Source organism: Rhinolophus ferrumequinum, chromosome 7 (assembly GCF_004115265.2).
Source record: "Rhinolophus ferrumequinum isolate MPI-CBG mRhiFer1 chromosome 7, mRhiFer1_v1.p, whole genome shotgun sequence".
NCBI classification, from domain to species: domain Eukaryota; kingdom Metazoa; phylum Chordata; class Mammalia; order Chiroptera; family Rhinolophidae; genus Rhinolophus; species Rhinolophus ferrumequinum.
Window position 1 is genome coordinate 87520593 of NC_046290.1, and position 21852 is coordinate 87542444.

At 43.3% G+C, this 21852-nt stretch overlaps 1 protein-coding gene across 3 annotated transcripts in view; it reads right to left on the minus strand.

The window, feature by feature from the left end:
- The window catches only part of MARCHF3 (membrane associated ring-CH-type finger 3), a 142971-nt gene that overhangs the window by 14462 nt on the left and 106657 nt on the right, over positions 1–21852 (minus strand). For all 3 annotated transcript variants that reach the window (XM_033110782.1, XM_033110780.1, XM_033110781.1), the window contains exon 3: positions 18857–19061. In XM_033110782.1, coding sequence (XP_032966673.1) covers positions 18857–19061 — 205 coding nt within the window. The remainder of the gene's footprint in view (positions 1–18856; positions 19062–21852) is intronic.

Here is a 21852-nt window from a genome sequence, read left to right on the forward strand (position 1 = left end):
GAACAAAAACAAACACCTACTGGTGTTTAAATCCCTGAACTTCACATACTATCAATGAATTTCCAGGACAGCTGAAGCCACACAGAAGGAAATTCTAACTCCAGGGAAGCCAAGGAGATTGATGCTCCAGGTAGCCATCAAACCAGGCTTGAAGCAATGTACCTCAAGTGAAAACTTTACAAAGGGTTTGCCTGTGACTCTAAAATGCCAGTCTCCGGCTTTGACCTCTCTCCAAAGCCCCAGGTGTGCATATTTATCAGCCCACTCTTCTCCCCAGAGATGACTAATAGAAAACTCAAGCTTATTCTGTCCAAAACAGAACTCTTGATTTAGTACTTACCTCACAACCCTTCCCCCGACCACATCTTCTCCATATCAGTAAATCATCAGCACCCCCGCCCCCCCCAGTCACCCAGTCATCCTGTTTCCTTTCTATGTCTGCCCCACACACGTGTGGGGTAGTGCCAGGAAGTCCTACTGACACTCCCTTCAACATACATCTGGAACCATGTGCTCTCTCCATGTCCACTGCCGCCAGCCCTGGGCCACCCACATCTACTGCTTGGGAGGCAATACTTCCCTGCTTCGACTCCGGCCAACTAATAGCCCAGTTGCAAAACAACAGTCAGGATGACTTGGTAAAAATAGACATCGGATCTTATCAGTCCTTTGCTTACAATTCTCCAATGGTTAGAATAAAGACTGGACTTTTTACCTGGGACGACTGCCCTCATCCCTGCCTCCCTCTCTGACCACTGCTCTTACTACTTCTTTCCCCTCATTTCCAACCCTTGCAAATGGCTGTTCCCATATGGAAACATATGGCTCCTTCTCATCATTTAGGTCTCAGCTCAAATGGTGTCTTTTCATTGAAAATACTCTTTGCACCTGCGAACATTACCTGGCTATATTTTCCACAGAATGTGAGACGCTCTTTGAAATAATGCTATTTATATATTTGCTTGTTTATTTATTTTTTCCTTCCCACTTCAATGAGAGCTCCATGATGGCAGTTCATTCCTGTATACCTTGATGCAAGAACAGTGCTGGAATATAGTTGATGCTTAATGAAAATGAATGAATAAACATCTGAGGTGCTGGTAGCCCAAGTTCACTGCTTTTAGCCTTCTAGACTAGAGATAGCATTCCTTGTGTACCTTTCTTTTTAGGCTTCCAAGAGAAATATTTACACGTTGCTTTGTTGCTATAAGGTGAAAACCTGTAGTTTCTGTTCAAGCTTCCCCTCCTCCCCCACGATGTAAATAACTGTGGAATACCATCGATTTTTCCACACGTCATGAATTAGTATGAGAAATCCAATAAATTATTCGAGGTCCTTTGTATTGTTTTAGTCACAATTCCTATTTTTTTTTCTAGGAGAAAACTACCTTGAAATATATGAGAAAAAGACAATACCAAATGTCCATTTAAAAATTATACAACTCTAGTTCAACCAAAAATATGTACTGAGTGCCTATTATGTGTCAGACAATTTTACTGAATTTAAAAACACCAGGTGGTGTTATTATTGCCATTTTGAATTAGGATACTAAGCCTCAGGGAGGTAAAGTTACTTTTTCAAGGTTAGGTGGTGGAGGTGCCAGTATTTGAAATCTCCAGCCTACTGTTCTTTCAACTCTTTCCTTCTGCTCGCTTTAGCACTACATAAAATCTTGCTCCCATTTTTTGTTCACTCCTACAGTGGATAAGGTTGGAGCAGGACCACTGTGCAGGGGATGAAACGTGGCCCTGGAAGTGGGAGGGAAAATACTGAGTCCAGTTGCCCCATGCTCTTGGTTCCCCCAAATGCTGTGTGACCTTTATCAAGTTCTTTCACCTCTCTGGAGGAGTGGAAAACGCAAGTCTCTCTCAAAGGCGTGAGGCAGGTTCAGCTTCAAGGGAGGTGGGGAAGAACCCTCTCTCGTTGTCTTAAGTTCCCACTTTTGTTCAAAACATCAGGTTCTATTGAAGAATGTATGGAGCATCCTTCAGCCCAACTCTCCTCTGAGCTCCAAGGCTGCGTACCTCGCTGCTTACCAGATAGCTCTCCATTTGTGAATAAACATCTCAAACTTTACAAGGTCCATGATGGAAGACTGGATTCACTTCCGCCACCCCAACTCTGCCACAGATCCATGTTTCTCCCAGGCTGTCTGTCCCACACTAGTACGTGATGACACCCAAACCTTGTGGGTCGTGCAAACCTCAGTGCCATCCGTATTCTCCCTCCCGTCATTCCCCGGGCCCTTATAGCCCGTCTACCAGCAGGTCCTGTCACTTCTTCCAGAATACATCTTGAACACGTCCACATCTCTCTCTTTCTCTCTCTAATGCCACTACTCTTCCTCATCTCTCACCTGAGCCTCCTCGCTCCTGTATCCTTGTTACCCTAGAATCCAGTATTGCTAAAGCAGCAAGATCACATCACTTCTCTTGCTTAAAATTCCCCAGAGGCTCTGCGTTGCACTTAGTCTACCTTGCCTTGTCATCGCCCACAAAGTCCTGCGTGATGTCATCCAGGCGTTTGTACCTGGGCTCCACAGACCCAACGGGGCCGAGGATAGGATTCAAGGCATCTGTGATATTTGGATGGAGGAAAAAAAAATCGCATCTTTATTTTCACAACCTTTAATTGAAATTTTGCATTTCACTAAGTTATGCAGAAAATCTCCGTGATGGGTACAAAGTCAGTACCTATGACTTTGCCACTAATAGAAATCACAAATATTTCCTATCACATTACAATTGTTGCAGTTATCTTGACATATCACTACTTCATAGTTATCAGATCTGCACAAAATGTTAAAGAAGCACTCACATTTTTATCGCAACTTTGTCTTTTCAATATTTTAAATGCTTAATTATAAGATAATTGGTTTTCGTTCCATTCCTATGTCTTTTGTTGTACGTAATTAAAAACATGATTCTGAGAAGGTTTCAACAGACTGTCAAGGGGTCCACGACAGAATAGTTTAAGCATCTGGGATCTACCTCCTCTGATCTCTCAAATAATGCCCCTCAGCAGTGTTTTATCCTGTTTCAGAAAGACTGAACTGCCTGCCTCAGAGCCTTTGCAGTGGCTGTTCCTCCTGTCTGGAACTCTTCTTCCCGTGGCTGGGACATTCTCAGGGGCTGGGTTCTGTCTCTGCTCGAATGTCATCTCTTCAGAGAGGCCTTCACAAACCACCATGGTTTGTGAAAAATTACCCCAGTCATTTTTTACTACAACAACTTGTTTCTTCCTTTATCACTGTTATCACGATCAAAAATCATCTTTTTACTTATTTACCGATTCTTGTTTATGCCATGTCTTTCTCCCTAGCAGGTAAGCTGTATTAGTACACAACATTCTTCTGGGCTCTTCACAGTTCTATCCCCATTTCCTAAAATATTTAATTTGTGCTTCATAAGTATTAGCTGAAGCAATATATAAAGCCTTCCAAACCAGAGGATCGCTTTGGGTAGAAATCAGATGAGTTTAACTAAAATACAGACATATAATGGGGATGCCAAAAAAAAATGTATACAAGTGGACACTTTGGTCAACGTTACCCAAGAAGTATTTTGCCGTAATCAGAAGTGTCTGGATGCTGATGGTAACCATTTTGAGCACCTCTTGTAATTGCAGAAGTCAAAGGTGACTTGTATTTATCTTTTGTTATCGGTATATATTGATTATTACAATTTTAATACAGTTTTCTTTTCTTAAAATTTCTACATTTTTTTTTGTCACCCTCTGTATAGATAGGACCACGCACCCTGACTCTTCTGATCAGATACAGCAAAGGAATTTTTGCTGCAGACACATGCTTAGCAGTTGTTCTGGTATTCACAGCTGTGATTTGGCGGAAGCATGAGTCACATTCAAAGACACCCTGGAGATTTGTGACACTCCCTGAAGGACTAACGCCAATAAGTCAGTTAATGGGCTATAACGCTCCATAAATACCATATTTGTTTCTAGGACATTATAATTTGGCTCAGGCATTATTTAAACAAATACTACTCATACCCACACCAATGGTTTGAAATTTTCCAAAGATAATATTAGCAGCACAGCACGATTAGATGGCAAAATAATTTGATATATTCATTTGCAACTTCAGATATAAGCAAAATGGGAATCATTTCTCTTTAACTATTTTAGATCATTTCTGTGTAGGAGTGAGCACAGCCAAATGCAGATTGCTTATCTGAAATATGAGACGATGTTGCAGAATTACGTGGCATATGTGCTCAACGTAAAGCCAGAAACCTAAGACGAGGAGATAAATAACCAAGAGAGGATGGAGAGCAAGAAAACAGAAATTTCCAGAAGAAATTGATAAATAAGATGCGCAGTGCCAGAAATAGAAATGATTTACTCTGGGAGACAATGGATTCGTGCTGTGTCGTCATTTGTAAACAGGACACAAAGAACAGCTTCCTGTCCCCTGGGCCCTGCTTCATTTTGGCTCATATAGGGTCCCTGGCCCTCCAGCCAGTAAAGTTGCTGGTGTCTGACACCCTCTCTGCTGGCCTGCTGCTGGAGTCCGGGTTTCAGAAGCTTTGAATAATTACTTTGCAGAAGGACAGGATCACGGAGTACAAGGTGCCAGGACAGTGTACCAAGGAAAAGCCCCAACTGGAATACCAGATGAAATACAAGAATATGATGAATAGCACGAATATGGCTAATAAATCCCTATTTTGATAATTGGGGATGTTTAAAGGAACTAGGGAGAAATCAAATTCAAAACCAGGTCCTCAGAATGGGAGCACATTTAAAAATCTGTGTTCCTCAGCTGTGGTGAGAATGTGAGGATGAAAACTATCCAAGCAGAGCGTGGTGGAGGGATTTCAATGAAATCCCACATACTGTGAAACCAAGGATGGAAGAGACATTCTCACCACGGCCACATACTCCCAAAGCAAGCGAGAATGGGAGCGCTGTGAGAAAGAGAAGAATTTCTGCTAGCTGGAAGTACTGTGAGAAGAGAGGGAATGTTAGATTCACAGTCCCTACAGCCCAATGTTTCGCTGCCAAAAAGGACCCCAAATATTTAGGAGAGCCTGCTGACCTTGCTGACACTAGACACGTCGTAGCAATGAAAGGATCTGGACTCTCTCAAGACTCCCCTTGAGGCAATGGCTTAAGTCCATGAGCCGTAGTATTTGGTGGCATCTCTTTATTTTTGTTCAAAATGCCCCGTCCTCAAATTTCAAAGGGAGCTCACCAGCATTCATGTAATTTGGATCATTCCACACAGTCCCTGCTTACATTGTCTAAGCAGTTCATGATTTTTCAAGATTTCAAACATTCGCTTCCTTAGCCTCCTCACATCTAAAGAGTCTTCTTCTTTCTACCCAGGTCAATCCAGCCATCTGTGTATATAGTGCTCTCCTGGACTTTTTGGATATCCTTCATTAAGTATGGGGCCCAGAATATCAGAATACCAGATAAAAATATACCAGGTGTTATATGAGGGGAGGCAACGTTTTCCATTTTGCCAGCGTTACTTCTCTTGGTTCTGTTCAACGTTTGTAGACCATTTTGCTGCAAATCGCACAGAGCTGTCTTCAGGGAAGACCATCTTAAGGGGTAGGAGCAATAGCTCAAAAAACATGGACCATGACATCAAGGACTGGCATTAATAGAAGGGCAAGTAGGACAATAGCTCTATGAACACAATTCCTGCCTGTGGGAAAGCTCTGCTCCAACTGGAGACACACATACATTTTTAGCTTGAATGATCCTGAGACATGTGCCCTCTATGTGTCCCCAAGGCAGAACCAAGCCAACCATGGAAGAACCCAAGTTAATAACTAGCCCAGTCCTGCACATGTACAAACAAACTCACTAGCTGTGCCTTCAAGACAAGCAAATCATATCCACTGTTGTGGCACCCACACAATTATAACGTGGTCTCCTCACAGAGGAGGGAATTTGCAGTGAAGTGTTGAAAAGCCTCCCTTACCTTTCATGCTTACAACATTTCAAGGATGCAGGAGACATTTTTGGAAAATCTGTGTGCTCCCTTAAAATTTACATAACCATTTTCCTAGACCAGGGGTCCCTGACTTAGGGTGTAGGGCTTCAGAAAACCTGTGGCCCCTTTGAAAATGTATTTGAACACTGGATGTCTGTGTATTTCAGGGGAGAGAGTACAAGCTTCTTTTTTTCCCCTTCAATAATATGTTTTAAAAAATTGGATATATTTGACATACAGCATTTTATACATTTAAGGTGTGCAATATATCAATTTGATACATTTAATATTGTACTCTGATTGCCATTGTAGGATATTTAGCACCTCTATCACATTACATAATTATGCGTTCTTTTAGTGATTGGAATAATTAAGCTCTAGTCTCTCAGAAGGTTTGAAAATAATTATAGTACAATATAGTGGTCTCTATTCATCATAAGAGTTCAAGCTTTTGTCATATTCTCAAGTATATCTCATGGGAAGAAGCACTGTTCTAGAGCATTTCTCCAAATGGTCTTTAAAAACTCCTTGGTCCAGTCCAGCTTTCTGAGGTTTGATGAATTTAAGAATATGGGTAGTAGGATTTGATTGCCTTCTGAGAATTCATCATTTCTCTGTAGACACTGGTTAAAAAAAAAATTAACCCAGGTCACAAAATGTGTTATTAAAATGGAATTGTGTAGTTGTGGGGCAGCAGAATCAAGGAAGCAACCAAATGAAATTAATTGGATTAAAGGAAGAAAAGGACTCTCATTGAGCAAAAATGGTAAATTCAGACAAAAAAAAAAAATTAATGTACAAATTATTACCATACAACAAAATAGTGGGGGCCAGCCCGGTGGCTCAGGCGGTTGGAGCTCCGTGCTCCTAACTCCGAGGGTTGCCCGTTCGATTCCCACATGGGCCAGTGGGCTCTCAACCACAAGGTTGCCAGTTCGACTCCTCGAGTCCCACAAGGGATGGTGGGCTCCACCCCCTGCAACTAAGATTGAACACGGCACCTTGAGCTGAGCTGCCGCTGATCTCCCGGATGGCTCAGTTGGTTGGAGCGCATCCTCTCAACCACAAGGTTGCTGGTTCGACTCCTGCAAGGGATGGTGGGCTGTGACCCCTGCAACTAGTAACGGCAACTGGACCTGGAGCTGAACTGCCCCTTCCACAACAACGATTGAAAGGACAACAATTTGACCTGGAAGTACACAATGTTCCCCAATAAAGTCTTGTTCCCCTTCCCCAATAAAATCTTAAAAAACAAAAAAGTGAAAAATGAACAGAATTTCATCCCACAAACTGATAAGGAAAAGGGGGAAAAAAACCATAGACATCTCTGTGCCAGTTTCCTACTTCTAAAGTGGAAATGGTTACACCTAACAAATGGCAGAACGGTAAAGTGCTTGGAACAGTGTCAGAGGTTGAGGACTCAGTAAATGGTAACTAGTAGTAGCAGTACATTAAGGTAAATAGGATATGAAGAAGGAATCAAAACTAAATAAAATTACAGTAAGAAAGGTTAAGATACATTTTTCTATAAAATCTGAGACTAGACCTTGCAAACTTTATGGTAAGTGAAGGAAGCCAGTCACACAGGACCACATACTTACTTACTGTAGAGTTCCAGTTATAGGAAATGTGCAGAATAGACAAATCCATGTAGATATAGAATAGATTAGTGGTTGCCTAGGGCTGGGGCAAGGGGCAGGGTGGGGGTGGGAGGACTGGAGAATGAAGGCTGAAGTGCGTGAGTGTGGGCACAGAGCCAGGAGTGCAGTTTCCAGGCTCTCGGCCTCACGTGGAAAGGTGCTGGCTCAGGTAGTAAATGGCCATCAACTGTGATTGGATGGCCATCAGCTGTGGCTAGTTGGCCGTCAGCTGTAACCAGTGAGCCATTGGCCACTAATATAACTGCCGTGGCTACGCTAGCAGAAAAGTGGGGGCCAGCAAGAAGATGGTGGCTGAGCCTGCAAGCGGCGCAGTGAGGGTTGAGAATTGTGTGTCTCCTGTTTCCTGTGTCTCCAACCCAGCCGCCAGCGAGACTATAGTGGTATAACTCCCCTATCTATGGCTCTGTGGGTGTTCCTTTTTGGTCTCACCATATCCTGCGTTCTTATGTGGGGAGCGGGACCAGAGACCCTGCATGACACCCTGTGTGACAGTGAGGTTTCATTTTAGGGTGATGAGAATGTTCTAAAATTGACTTGTGGTGATGGTCACACTACACTGTGAATATACTAAGTGTCACTGAACTGTACCCCTCAAATGGGTGAACTGTATGGTATATAAATTATATCTCAATAATGCTGTTTCAAAAATCTGGGACTGGAAAACCCCCTTGGTCAAAAACAATTGAAGTGTCCTGTAGATTTCCCCCCAAAAAAATTCCTCCATCCTGCATGGATTCTGGTTTGCAGATATTTCCTTTTGCCTTGCCACATCTTCATCTAATAGGGTTATTTTTCAGATATTTATCTGTCAGGTACATCTTATCAACAGCTGAAAACATGTATAATTTGATGAATGAATGATTTCTGGGTTTCGACATTAAAGTCACAGAGTTTAAGCAGATGAGCCAGTGTTTAGAAAAATACTGGAGCCATTTTATTCCATCTCTCAAGCCCTTTCTTCCATCGTCTACCAGCTTAATGCAAAGAACAAGTCTTTGGAAGCAGAGGGGCTGCATTATTTGCTAGGATGGTGGTTACGTTCCCTTCATCTCCCAGTTTTTGCTTTTAGTGATTCTTCCCAGATACAAGTCCTTAAATGCCTGTAGATTTTATTTTAACTTCCCGCTGCTCCTACTTGCCAGCATTTCATGTGTGTTCTATGAGCCATTTCCCTCAGAACCTCAATAGATTTTGAACCTCACAATTTATTCCAACTTTCTGTTTCTAATAGCATCACTGGAGGTGAAGCAGTGATAAAATAACGTGTAGAAAATTCTTCATTTTCTTCTTTTAATCTGACTTCAATCTTCACAAACAAATCTTTACACATCTTCCTGAGTGGCACAACTAAGAATTAAACCTGGTTTTCCGTATTCTAAACTAAGAGCTTCAAAGCTTTTTTTCCTCTTTTATGTTATACAAGCACAAACATAATTTTCCTCTCACATATCCATCACAGTGTAAGCGTACCCCTCTAACTCTGTAATAATGGACTGAGAAGAAACGGTTTCATCCCAGACCATTTCACAGGGTCCCTACCTCTTCAAGAATGAAGGCAGGCAGTGATGAGGCATGGCATAGAAACACATTCAGTGAAAAATGAAGGAGGAGAGCAAAGCCCCAAGACCCGGCAGGAGTCTTTCTTATCTTTCCCCAAATCTGCTGCACCTGTCACAAAAGTGAGCACAGCATTGAGGCAATTATACAAATAATTCAAGAGAAAAACCAGTGTTTGCTTTCATGAGTTGTAAAACCAGTTTTACCAATCTGAATTACCTAGATGACAGTTTTGAAAGATTTTTACCTCACAGTGTGGATAACCATGTCATGAGGGATTAACCTTCATAACCATTCGTGAAAGGTAGGGAAGGGCTCTTAACAATATCGGGCGTACCAGGCTTTCTAATAACATCTCCCTTAGGGAAATCTCAGAAGAAATTGGTGACATAATGACTCGGTCAAAGGAAGACTCAAAGGCAGAGAAATAGTAACTGGATGAGAAGAAAAAAAAGAAAGTCCCTTGGAAACTGAGAATAACTTTTCTGGTTTCTAATAGGGTGGTGTACCTGAGAGCTTCGTTTCTCAGCTAGATTAGAGTATAAAGAGGCACAGAGAAGAAATGCCATTCTGCTATTCCATCACTCAGTCTGGCACAGCTTGGGTTGTTGCTGTTAGTAGAATTAATTTTTAGAACAGTTTTAGGTTCCTAGCAAACTTGAGTGGAAAATACAGAGTTCCCATATCTCCCCTGCCCCCACATGCACCAGCCCCCGTTATCAACATCCGCCCCCCCCTCCCAACAGTGGTACATTTGTTACAACTGATGAACCTACCTTGACATGTCATTATCACCCAAAGTCCATACTTTACCTTAGGGTTCACTCTTGGAGTACTTTCTATGGGTTTGGACAAATGTACAATGGCACATATCCAGCATTACAGTATTGTACGGAGTAGGTTCTCGGCCCTAAATATTCTCTGTGCTCTGCCTCTTCATCCCTGCCTCCCCAGCAACAGCTCTGGATTTAATAAAGGAATTCAATATCAAGAGGAAATCAGGGCTTTCGTTAACAGTTATTTTTTATTCTCCCCTTTCTGAAATAGATCTAGTCCTTTAGAAAGGATGGGTATTGGTGCAAAAGCCCTCAGTTTTGTGTGTACTTGAACTTGTTTGAATCAATGAGCAAGTGAAAGAAAGTACTTTTGAGCCAGGAAGAAAGAAGCCAAGTGTGGTGGAAAGAGCACAGACTATGGAGCCAGAGGGAGCAGGATTCTTCCGCTTTCTCCACTTACTAGCCCTGTGGCTGTAAGTATTGAAGATCTCTGAAGAGTGACTTAACATCTCAGAGTCTCAGTTTCCTTATTTACAAAATGGGAGAATATCCGTTATTGGGATACCCAAGACATTAAAATAAGATGGTTATATAAAGTGTATATAGCATGTAATGTTTTCCCTTTGCCAGGAAAATGGGTAAATAATTTAAGAAGGAAAAACTTTGGGGTGTGAACATTTTAAGGATAAAAATAGATGGAACGAATACCATTGGATTGGAATGTCATGTCCAGATCTGTGCCTTTTCTAGAAAATGAGGTTCTGAGCACAGAACAGGCATAGCAGGGTGTTATTCAGTGAATAAATGGCCCCCGATCTCCCACTGCCTAACTGAAGCTCCTTCTTCACTTATTTGCATACAGTTGTCCATTAGGCAGCATTTACCCATAATCATGTAGTGCTCACAATATTTCACACCGTTAATGTGTTTAAAAACGTGTATTCTTTCTTTGGAGTTAAAAGTGTCAGTCATTGACACTTAAAACTGGAGAGGCTGCAGAGTGCTGGCAGAAGCCCTCAGTGGGGAGTTTTATGCGTGTTCTCTAACTCTGCATCTGAAACCTGCATGAAGGCTTCCCTAGTTTAGATCTCCCTTCTGTTCAACACGGTGCCTGGTACCCACACAGGGCAGTTCCTGGGAGCTACTGTGTTTCCCCGAAAGTAAGACCTAGCAGGACAATCAGCTCTAATTCATCTTTTGGAGCAAAAATTGATGTAAGATCCAGTATTATATTATATTATATTATATTATATTATATTATATTATATTATATTATACCCAGTCTTATATTATAGTAAAATAAGACTGGGTCTTATATTAATATTTGCTCCAAAAGACACATTAGAGCTGATTGTCTGGCTAGGTCTTATTTTCAGGGAAACACGGTAATAGTGCCTTGTTATTTCAGCAGGATTTAGGAGAAAGATGATTAGCAGCTGTCCTCAGTCATTCAGTGACAGTCCACTGTTCCTCTATCAGACTCCCCTTTAGAAAGATTTCCCCCCAGCTGCCCAGGGACACCCTCACCTCCTCCACCATCACCCCAAACGCCCATATGATAACTTGTAATTGTCTGCCTTGCAAAGTTCAAACCAGTGGACGCCTTGGTGGTCAACATTGGCTGCACTATTCTCACTTTTGGCATCAGCTCAAAGGGTCTGGAATCTTTCATATTATCTGTCTCTTTTTGTTTGCCTCTTCTTATTCTTGGCACAGACGTGCCTACGGAAAATCTGGCTGAATTTTCTCCTGTGTTTGAGACCACCTGAAGATGAATTAGCAAAGACTATAGACATTTTCTCTCTGCCCCCTGCCCCAAGAGACTTGTTCCTTTGAAAGATTATGTAGCTAACAAAATGCTAACATTTGTTAATTCCAGGTGGTGGATACATATCTGTTTGCTATATGACTCTTTGTCCTCCCTTGTATTTAAAAAAAACCACAATAATTAAAATAAGAAAGTTCTGTGGAACAATTCTTGGTATTATACATCTGTATAGGGGCAGCTACTAGGACCGAAAAAGGTCCACTTGAGAACATGGATTCTAATTTGCATTTCAACTCAAGTTCATTGCAAGTATCCATACAATTTAAAATAATAGAATCTGGTCATGTAGTTGCTTTTATGCATGGAACTGGATTTCCCCTCCAAATTAATCCTTTACAAGCTGTGGATGGGCTAAAAACACAGGCACCAAGCAGTTAGCTCACCTCCATCTGGCATGGCCATGTGAATACTTCGGTTGGCTTGCTTTTTTAATGAAGCAATTTTTAATGAAGCAAGCTGTGAATTGAATAGATACCTTAAAACAGTTGCTCTGTAACTAAGCTTTAAGTAAAGAAGTAACTGCCAAATTAGCCACCAAACCCAAGAGAAAAATTCAAGGCTGAACAACTACAGGACCAAGGATTGCTGGACTTTGGTCATGAGGCATGTTGTCTCAACCACTGGCACAAAGGATGGTGACCCAAGTCCATTTGGAGGCTGGTGGCCTACTCAGCGACCTTACCAGAGGTCAAGGAAGTGTTTGGCCAATGCTAAGGCATTCTGCGAGTGCAAGATATTTGAACCGTTGTTCTTTCACTGTCTCTTAGTGGTTTCTTTACCTTGTGATAGCAAACCAGCCATTTCAGCTGATTTAAATCATTAGGTTCAGTTTATAGTACCCTGAAAGAAACATGTATTGCACGTAGGATTAGGGAACTCTTAAAGGTGGGAGAGGTCACCTGATTCTGGAACTTCAACTGTAAATAGTAGGCAGGAAATGCAAGAGGGTGAAGAGGGCCGGGTGCGTGAAAGCAAAAGGGGGACCTGGAGCTGCATGTCCCACCTAGAGGCATTCAAATTATTTTTAAATGTTAATTCAATAAAGTACACCTGTGTGTCCGAATGAGGTCATCAGTGAGTGAGTTCTGCTTGATTTTACAGGTGAGGAAGCTGATGCATAAAGAGGAGAAATGACTTGTTCAAGTCTTGGTGCAGGTCGTGGGAGGGCCAGGACAGGAAACCGAGGCTCCCTGCTGTCAGCCTCGTGCTGGGAGTACTAGTTACAGACCAGCAGCCACAGTCGTGATGCTGAGTCTGCTTGGAAAAGTTGCTGGCAAAGATTTCACTCAGGGGAGGGCCTCTGTTCTGTTAGCCATGACACAGACACAAAGTCCCTCGCATTCTCCCCTTCTGGTACTTGACATTTCCGTTGTCCTTTGTGCTACAGCTACTTACTTTGCTTTGTGGGGCCTTAGCCTCACCTGGATCGGGTGGGAAAGTTGCCTCCAGTAGAGGGAGCTGGAAAGGAGGGGCCTGAGAAGCCCTGGGGGCAGAGCAGGGAGAACCTGTGTCCACCACCCTTGAGCTCTGGTGGTGACAGTCTGTGGTGGACATGAGAGTGGGATGTGGGAACTCCTAATGGACCCCACTGAATCCCCTCCACATTCCATTTCACAGATGCTGGGGTGTGGCCTTCTCTTGTCGCTGCAGAACACAGCATGGAGTAGGAGGCAGAGGGCTGAATGCAGGGACAGGAGACCTTCTTATTTTTTCTTGCTGAGGGATGTTGACCTCACATCACCACCAGAAACTTGTTTCTTCATCTAACAAATAGGTAATATGATCTTCACCCCCGCTTCCTTCTGCCTCCAAGACTGTGGGGAAGTGTTTGCTTGCATAGTGCTTGGATTTCTGAAAGCTTGACGAACGCTAGCTGGGCCTGAATCTTTCTGACTTGGCGTGGTCCTCCCCACCCTCAACCACACTTCTCTAACTCAGGCCAGCTTTCCCTGCCAAGCTCTGTGGAGGACATTTCCTCCTCACCAGTTACAATGCCTGCAGGGCTTCTACCGCCCGCCATTCCTTAAAACCTGATTGAGGACTGATGACAGGGTGGGAGAAAGGATTTGTCAGACTCACTGCATTTGCAGTGTTGCTCAAACCAGTGGTGCTAGTTTGTTATACAAGCCCTTGTCCCACCGAGTCTGTCTTAAACTGGAAGGACAAGGGGTCAGTTTCTTTGATTTACAACCACAGGCCAAAACTACGATATATGGCTTGCAGTTGGGGGAGGGGAGGTTCTCCATTCATCCGTTTATTTAATGAACAGATGCTTTTTGATTGCCCGTCACATGCTGTGATTATGGTCTGCACACCTTACTCGGTGGGCTGCTCTCACGAGCTGGACTGAAGAGGGGAGCTCGTCCGTCTTCCTTCGAGGAATGGGATAGGAGGTCCTCATGCGTGGGCAGCTCCTCAGTCAGTTTATATCCTCTACAGTGTCATTTTCTAATTACCCCAAGGGTACAAGGGTTTGCTGATGAATATGAATACTCTGGAGCCAAGAGCTCACGTTTTTACTTAAATGAATATATCAAGTCAAAACAAAACCCACTACAATAAGAGTCGAGCAATGTCCCCAGCTAAGTCCGATATGTACATATTAGGAGGGTTCAAGCGAAGTCTTAAATCTATTAAATAGCAAGTGCCAAGGCACAAAGTGGTTTGTCCACAGCAGTTCAGCTCTGCTCCCTGTTGTGTAGCTGGAGATTTACACTGAATCCAGGGCATACTTTAAGGCCATTTCCCCCCCGTGACTTATAAAAATAATCATAAATAAAAAGCTTGAAAAAAATCCCTAATTCTCATCTCCTAGCTTTACATCCCATTACGCTGAGCAACTGATATGTGTGAAAACACGCTCAGTTTCAATTTAGCTAAATCCCCGACTCACAGGGAACAACTTTTAAATTGTTCATACAATTCTTATCAGTCAGCTGGGTTTGTGTAAAGGAAATAGGAATACAGAAACCTAATCACTCCCTCTGTGAAAAATCACCATGTCTCCCTGATTGGAGGAAGATCAGATCCTGGACAGCCTTTCCTCCAGATTTCCACCGTTTCCTGGCTGTTTCATTTTCATCATGACATTGCTGAGCTGATCTATTACTGCATGAGTTTCCCAGGCAAGGCTGCGTGTTACTGATACATGTCGTAGGAAAGCCAGTGGCAAAACACTCCCATTGCCAGGAACTGATGATGCAAGTGCGCTATTTGTACATAGTAAGGTGGACTTCTTGGCAAACTGCTCTGTCAGATGTGTGATCACAGCAATAGACTGGAGTCGAGGTGCACAATTTTTGGGAACACGTCATGGTATTTTTATTGGTTTGCTGTATTTTACCCTTATAAAAAAATAGTATCAGAGTTCAACTCAGAGAGAAATGAGGAAAAATGAAAACGAGCAGGAAGGAGACCATAAAACCACCCAAGCTGGTCATTCAGGGAATCCTGTTATGGTTAGTGGATGTCTGTGTACTGCACCCTACCAGGTCATTATTCTTGGGGATAATTCATCTCATAAATTGCTACTCGGTACATTTTCCATCATCAACAAAAAATATGTACTCTTCATGAGAGAAGTGCTAGCTGTGTAGGTATAAGACGTGTGTGTGTTATATCTGTTCTTCCTTCTGGCTATGTACAGTTGGAATGTTTTCCTTTTGAGCTTTACTTGATTGGACACAGACCTTATGAGATTTATATTACCTGGACAAATGAGGAAATTCACCCAGATCTGAATAAACTACATGGTCCGGGTATAGCTCTTGGGTTAAAACTAGCTTTTGTTTTACTGGCTTACCTAGCAAAAAGAAAATATTTTGGGTATAACATTGGCGATGAAGTTACCAAAAGAGACTAAAGGATGTAGTCTGGTCATGTAGGAAGACAGGTAAGTAGGTAGGTAAGTAGACACACACACACACACACACACTCAATCAACTTATTGAAGTATAAATTACATACCATAAAATGGATCATTTTAAGTGTAGAATGCAATTTTTACACAAGAACTTTAGTCTTGGGCCTTTAGGTTTATCGAGCCTTACAGAGACCGAAGATATCAGGGAGAGCTCCTAGCTTACCTTCCTCTATCTACACTGCTGCTCAGAGAAACTGAGCCACTCCACTCAGCTGGTCAGTGGTAAAGTGGGAAGGTGGTATTCAGTACATAGGTGCTGATAAAACCCAGCCCACTGATTTGGTCATTATGAGCAGAAATGTACCCTTTTGTAGGGGTGGAGGGAAGACTATGTAGCAGCCCATGTAGAGCCACCAACCCTGGGTTGCACGTCTAACTGCTGGCTGCAGAGAATGCAGGAAAGGAAGTGAAGGGGAAGGGGTGTGTCTTCAGAAGGCAGGGAAGGGTTAAGGAGGACGGAGGGCTATGCAGAGTGAAGGGCTGAGAGAGGTTACTGAAGACGGGGAGTCTGAGGCCGCCAAGTAATTCCGACCAATGTTAACGTCGGGATGCCAACAAATAAAATTTATAAATGTTTTTTTCAACCACTTCCCTAGCAACAGGAGCTGTTATTACCACATTGATTTTGAAATTAAATGTTATGGAATTTTCTTGCTTTAATGAGATGGCAGATTCAACTGGTAAATAAAGTAATGATTAAAGCAATTAAAAAGAGTGAAAATGAGAAATAAAGTAACAGTATGCCTAATGCTTCACCCAAATTGGCGGGGTTTGCTGATTGACTAAAAAGATTCATATTTTTCTGGAGGTAAACGTATTGAGAAGCACTACTCGCTGTGAATAAACCGTCCCTTTGATAAGAGGGGAAAAGTCAATTAGTAATGTCATCTGTTTAAAAAGCTCCCTGCACCTGGTTCTCATTTGTCCTCCAGCTGAGAAACCGAAGACAGCTTCTTTCTTATTGCTTGTGGTCAAATAGCAAGTTGATTTCGCCATAGGAAGATCAAACGGCCAGCCTCCCCTGGCTTGAGAAGGTTTGCCTTTCACTTTCAACTTGTTCAATCATCATTAACTCTGAAAAATGTCACATTCCATTTGTGCAACAAAAATTTCACCACCGGCGACCGTTTGGGTTAAGTTTTTGTAGGTGAAGTCCTAAATCTTGCAGAGCACCTCACACATTCTCAAGGTCATTTGCCTTGTTTCCTCATTTAATGACAGTAGCCTAAGATCCTGGAGTCTGTCTGCGGCCCAACACAGGAAACTCAGAAAAAATGCCTGTGTAGGGGTACATGTTTCCATCTCTGAGAGTCAAAGGGTTCACTGGGTGACACAACACATGGGTGTAAGCTGAGAAAAAACTAAGGTGTGTGAGTGTGTGCACACACCCTCCTTTGTTATATATTACGCACATATACACTGGAATTTTAATAAGCAAAGCAAAAGTCTCCTTTACTGGGTAGACACTAGGAAAGAAGACCACGCGATGCAGCCCATTTAAAGCAGGGTTTCCCTACTCTGGGAAGTCAGCGTCCCCGGGGAAGCTGCCATATCAACTCAGGGAAGTTCCAAAAAGTTTCTAAACAGGAGAAATAGGCTTCTTTTCCATTTTTGCCATTGGACTCGAGAACTCTTCATCTCCTTTGTTTGTTATTTAATTACACTTCCCTCTTTGCAGAGACGTTCTGGCACGTAAGTCCCAGTGAATGTGGCACAGGCCCAGATCTCTGGGGGCCACTCTATACACACGAATTTCTGAAAGTTGTCGTCAAGCAGCAAGATGGCTAAGTGAAGAGGTCACTGGACTCAGAGTCTTAAAAAAAGCATAGAGTTTATCGGGGCAAGTCAAATAAAGGTTGTGCCATTGGGCAAGCAAGTCATAGCTAAAATAGGCCCCAGTAAGAGGGCCTGATTAAATTGTCAAGGTCAAACCCGAGAGAATATACAGACGGTGCCAAAAAAATGTATACACATTTTAAGAAAGGGAAAAACTGTATTAAAATTGTAATACACAACATATACCGATAACAGAAGATGAATACAAGTCATGTGTATACATTTTTTTGGCATCCCCGGTATATACAGAGCTCTCCAGAGCCTTAAGTGCCAAGGTGCTAAAACCCTGTTTGAAGGAGTCTCCAAGAAGGGCTTCTTGATTTCTAGCTTCAGTTTTAATGCCAAAGTTTCACCGGGTCAGCTGATGAAATAAGGAGGAGGTTCCCAGCAGCTCTGTAGGCACAACGTCTTGGGTCTCTTTCAATGAGTTCTGGCTCATAATGTATTAGAATATTTACTATTGCCAATATCCAATTCTTAACTGACTGGTAGAAATTGAGGATTAGGAGAGAGGGCAAAATGGTCTAATGATATTTTCCAAGTCCCCTAGCTAATACAAGACCAGACCCTCCCTCTAACAAAAAAATCATGTGGCTCCTAAAACATAAAAGAGAACGTCCTGCCATTTTACTGGCTGCGTTGACACCGCCACCTTTTCAGAAAAGAGATTCTAATACTAGATTATTAGCGGAAAAAAAATTGTGTATAATTTCCTAGGAGAGATTTTTTTTTTTAAATTCAAACACTTGCATAGATAACCAATATTCTTCTAAGTGCTTTATAAATATGAATTTACTTAATCCTCATAGTAATTCCAAAAGGTGAAGTAACTTACACAAGGTCACGGAGTGATTCAGACCACGATGCAGCTATATTTTGTCATAAAGACCACTCAGAATATGCAACTCAAACGCCCATTTATCTGTTGTATCAAGGTGGACAGACGGTGTGCAAAGAGAAAAGTAATCTCTTTGCTCCACTTCACAGGGATAGAAAAATGGAGATCAAGTCTCTAAACGTCCCCTTTCTCCTTACAATGATTTCTTCTACTCTCTTGTGGAAGGTCGAGGTCACCTTTCTACTGTTGGCTCCTGAGTGAGCCAGTGAGCTCTCTCCGTCTGTGTCACGCACGCACATGCACATATAGGTGGGCACACACACACACACACACACACTCTCACACCCACATTCTCTCAGAGCTATTACTGCGCTTTAGTGAAGCTGCACAGGGTTTGTGATCTGGGCATGAAAGCAGACATCATTTGCTCATCAGAGCTAAGTTTTCAGGATGCGCCCCAATTACTGACCTCCACTAACGGCCTGGGTTTGCGCTCGACTGCAAACCTGAAGTGGCAGAGTTCACAGTAGCTGGTGTTTGAGGAGGACAGCCAGTGCTCCAGGCAGCTCCGATGAATTGTCCCCAAGGTCCCCGTACATTCACATGGAGAGAGCAAGTCCTCTTGGCTGCTGCCCTCATGGCAGATCCTGCACATCGGCCGGTCATTGAAGGGGCTGCAAGAGAAGGAGGGGCACCTGCTGGTCACTGGGCTAGAAACCGCTGCCATGTGGACCGTCCTCTGGCTCCGTGTCCTTTGGACCCTTCCTGGTGCAGCAGCTCAGAATAGACACCTGCTGTGAAACCCTAGATCTACACTTGCACTTGGCAGTGAGGGCCAGTGCCAGGGTCCGTGGGCATCTACTACTGCCAATATAAAGAAATAGGGGGTGGCCCAGGGCCAAAAGTGAGTGAAAACGAGCAATATGTTACCTTCCCCTTGGATATAGATGTAGTGCGGCAAACTACCAGTCAAACAATAAAAATCATCCCTCATCATTAAGAAAAGAGATTGTTTTGAAATTGTTTGGACGCCAATTGTCATTTCTTGACAAATTGTGTCCTTTGAACCCGGCCAGGACACTTTGGAATACCCCGAGGTTCCTTTCATTTCACCTTTCAGTAGGGTAGGAGAATGTGAAGTTAGCTGGCACCCAGCCCTGAAGCTGCCTGCCACACAGAAGTGCAGTCTGAGCTATAGTACAAAGCTGAGTGACGGGTTTGTCCTTTGAACTTTCTTAGGAGGCTCCCTGGGACGCTAAGGACACTAAACTGGAAGGAGTAGTGCGTATGTCCTACCGAGGTGGCCTCCTCCTAGAGCTCAGCCTTTAATTTGGAAAAACCACCCCTGCACATTTTGTGAAGGCACCAAATGTAGTGGTTCACGAGGCAGGCTCTGGAGTCCAGCTGCCTGGGCTCGAACGCCAGCTCTGCTGCTTACCAGCTGGCTAATTTCGGGCAAGTGACGTCACCTCCCTGTACTTTAGTTTCCTCTTCCCCAAAATGGGTGCAAACAATGGTGCCTTCCTCATATGGTGACTGTGAGGATGAGAAAAGCTAGCTCGGATTAGAAGCTTAGAACAAGGACCAGTATGTAGTAAATGCCTAGATAATGCTATTTTCACTCGTAAAAAGTTCAGGTCAGGGAAAATCAAATAACATGGCCCTCATCACATAAGTCAGCGGCCAAAGGAAGGGTCAGACGAGGGTGACCTCACTTCTCAACGGATACTGTGTCCTGTGAGAGGACTACCCCTTTCTGATTGACGTGTTCTTACATTGCTTAAGCTTTCCTTTATTGGGCATTCGATTTGAAAATACATCATCACTGTATATGCCAACCTGAGAACCAACCTCTACCCAGCCTCCCCTGCCTCTGCCTGTCCTCCAAAGATGGCAGTGACCCGGCTCATGCCCACCACTCTCTCTGACGTCATTTTGGTCCAAATGGAAACACTGCTGTTTCCCACAGGCTTTTCTGGGGATCCTGCTGGGGATGCGTGAAGGCTAAAAGGGGATTAAAAGAGGAAAGGATCTCCTCCTCATTTGTTCCAAAGATCTACTCAGGCTCAGGTCAGGAAAAGAAAGTTTAGAGTTGACTTTTTTCTCTCCTTATTCCTTGCCTCCTTCATTCACATTGAGCCATATGCATGTAAAATTCTAAAACCTTCCAGTTTACATTACTACGTGGTAGAACGTGTAAAAATTCCTGACACACACACACACACACACACACACACACGTTGGCTCACAAGTCTGAGCCATTTGAGCTCTGCAGCTTGTTTTTCCTGATTGGATGAGGTGTTTGATGGCTGCAAGGGTACACATCAGTTATCTGTCTCAGTTCACAGATGAGCAATGATGCTCACTGCCTCATTGTATTCTGAGTCCTAACCAACTGTTAGAAGCTTTTCTAGAGGTGGGAAAATACATATTGATTCCCCCCCCCATTTCTTCCCTTTGCAATAGCAGCACCAATTGAAAATACACGGACAATGTTTACTTGTACAACACGCATGGGTGTGTGAGCCCTTGTCTGGCGGCCACCATGTCCAGGCTAGGGGCAACAGCAAATGTTGTGGTACCACCAGTCATCCTGCTGCATGCTCAGATTGTGGACCGGTATTTGCACCGGAGGGGTTGGCTGAATTGCTCAGACCAAGGTAAGCAGTCTAGGTGTGAGTGACTGACCCAAATTTCAGGGTTAGAAGTGTCAGCGCTGGTATCAGGAGGCAAACCCAGTGCTGATATAGATGTAACATTCATAGGTCAAAGACCCACGTACCTATTTTGAAAGAAAGCTGGAGAAGCCAAGCAGTACCTATTGTCCAGGCAGCCTGTAGCTGTCCACCTGCCACTGGGCAGCGACAGCACAGGGGAGACCTCCAGGGACAAAGTGTTGGCCTGCAGAAGCCATATCCAGACTGTTGAAAGCCTTTAGCTTTGCTGCGGTTCATCACTTAAGGAAGACAATCTGTGAGGGTTTTAACAATAGTATACTTCATAGGGCAGGGTGTGTGTGTGTGAAGGATCACGCGTGGGGGCCTAAGAGGAACAAAAGAGAGAGCAATAGAAGAGGCCCCCCAAGTGGGGATATACCAGAGAAGAGATGTGCCCAGGAAGTGGCCCTGCTCAGTGCTGCCATCAGGCAGTGCTGATGGGCTCACACACCAGGAATGTCACTGCAAAAGTTTTGCCCACGGATCCAATCACTTTGGCTCAGTCACCAGAAATCAGGTGCCTCCTTTGTTCTATTCTAAAGAGCGGTTACCTTTGTTAGTGCCTGGAGAGAAGAAGTGTAATTACCGTAGCCATGTCAAAATAACAGTTGTAAAGCAAGTGACCCTGTGTCTTGCGGGATCCCTCCCTGCCTGACTTTCTGCAAGTGTGACTTCAAGTGGAAAACCAGACAACATGAAGTTTAGCTTTATATCCCATTGGAATAGAAACAGCAATGACAGAACTTGT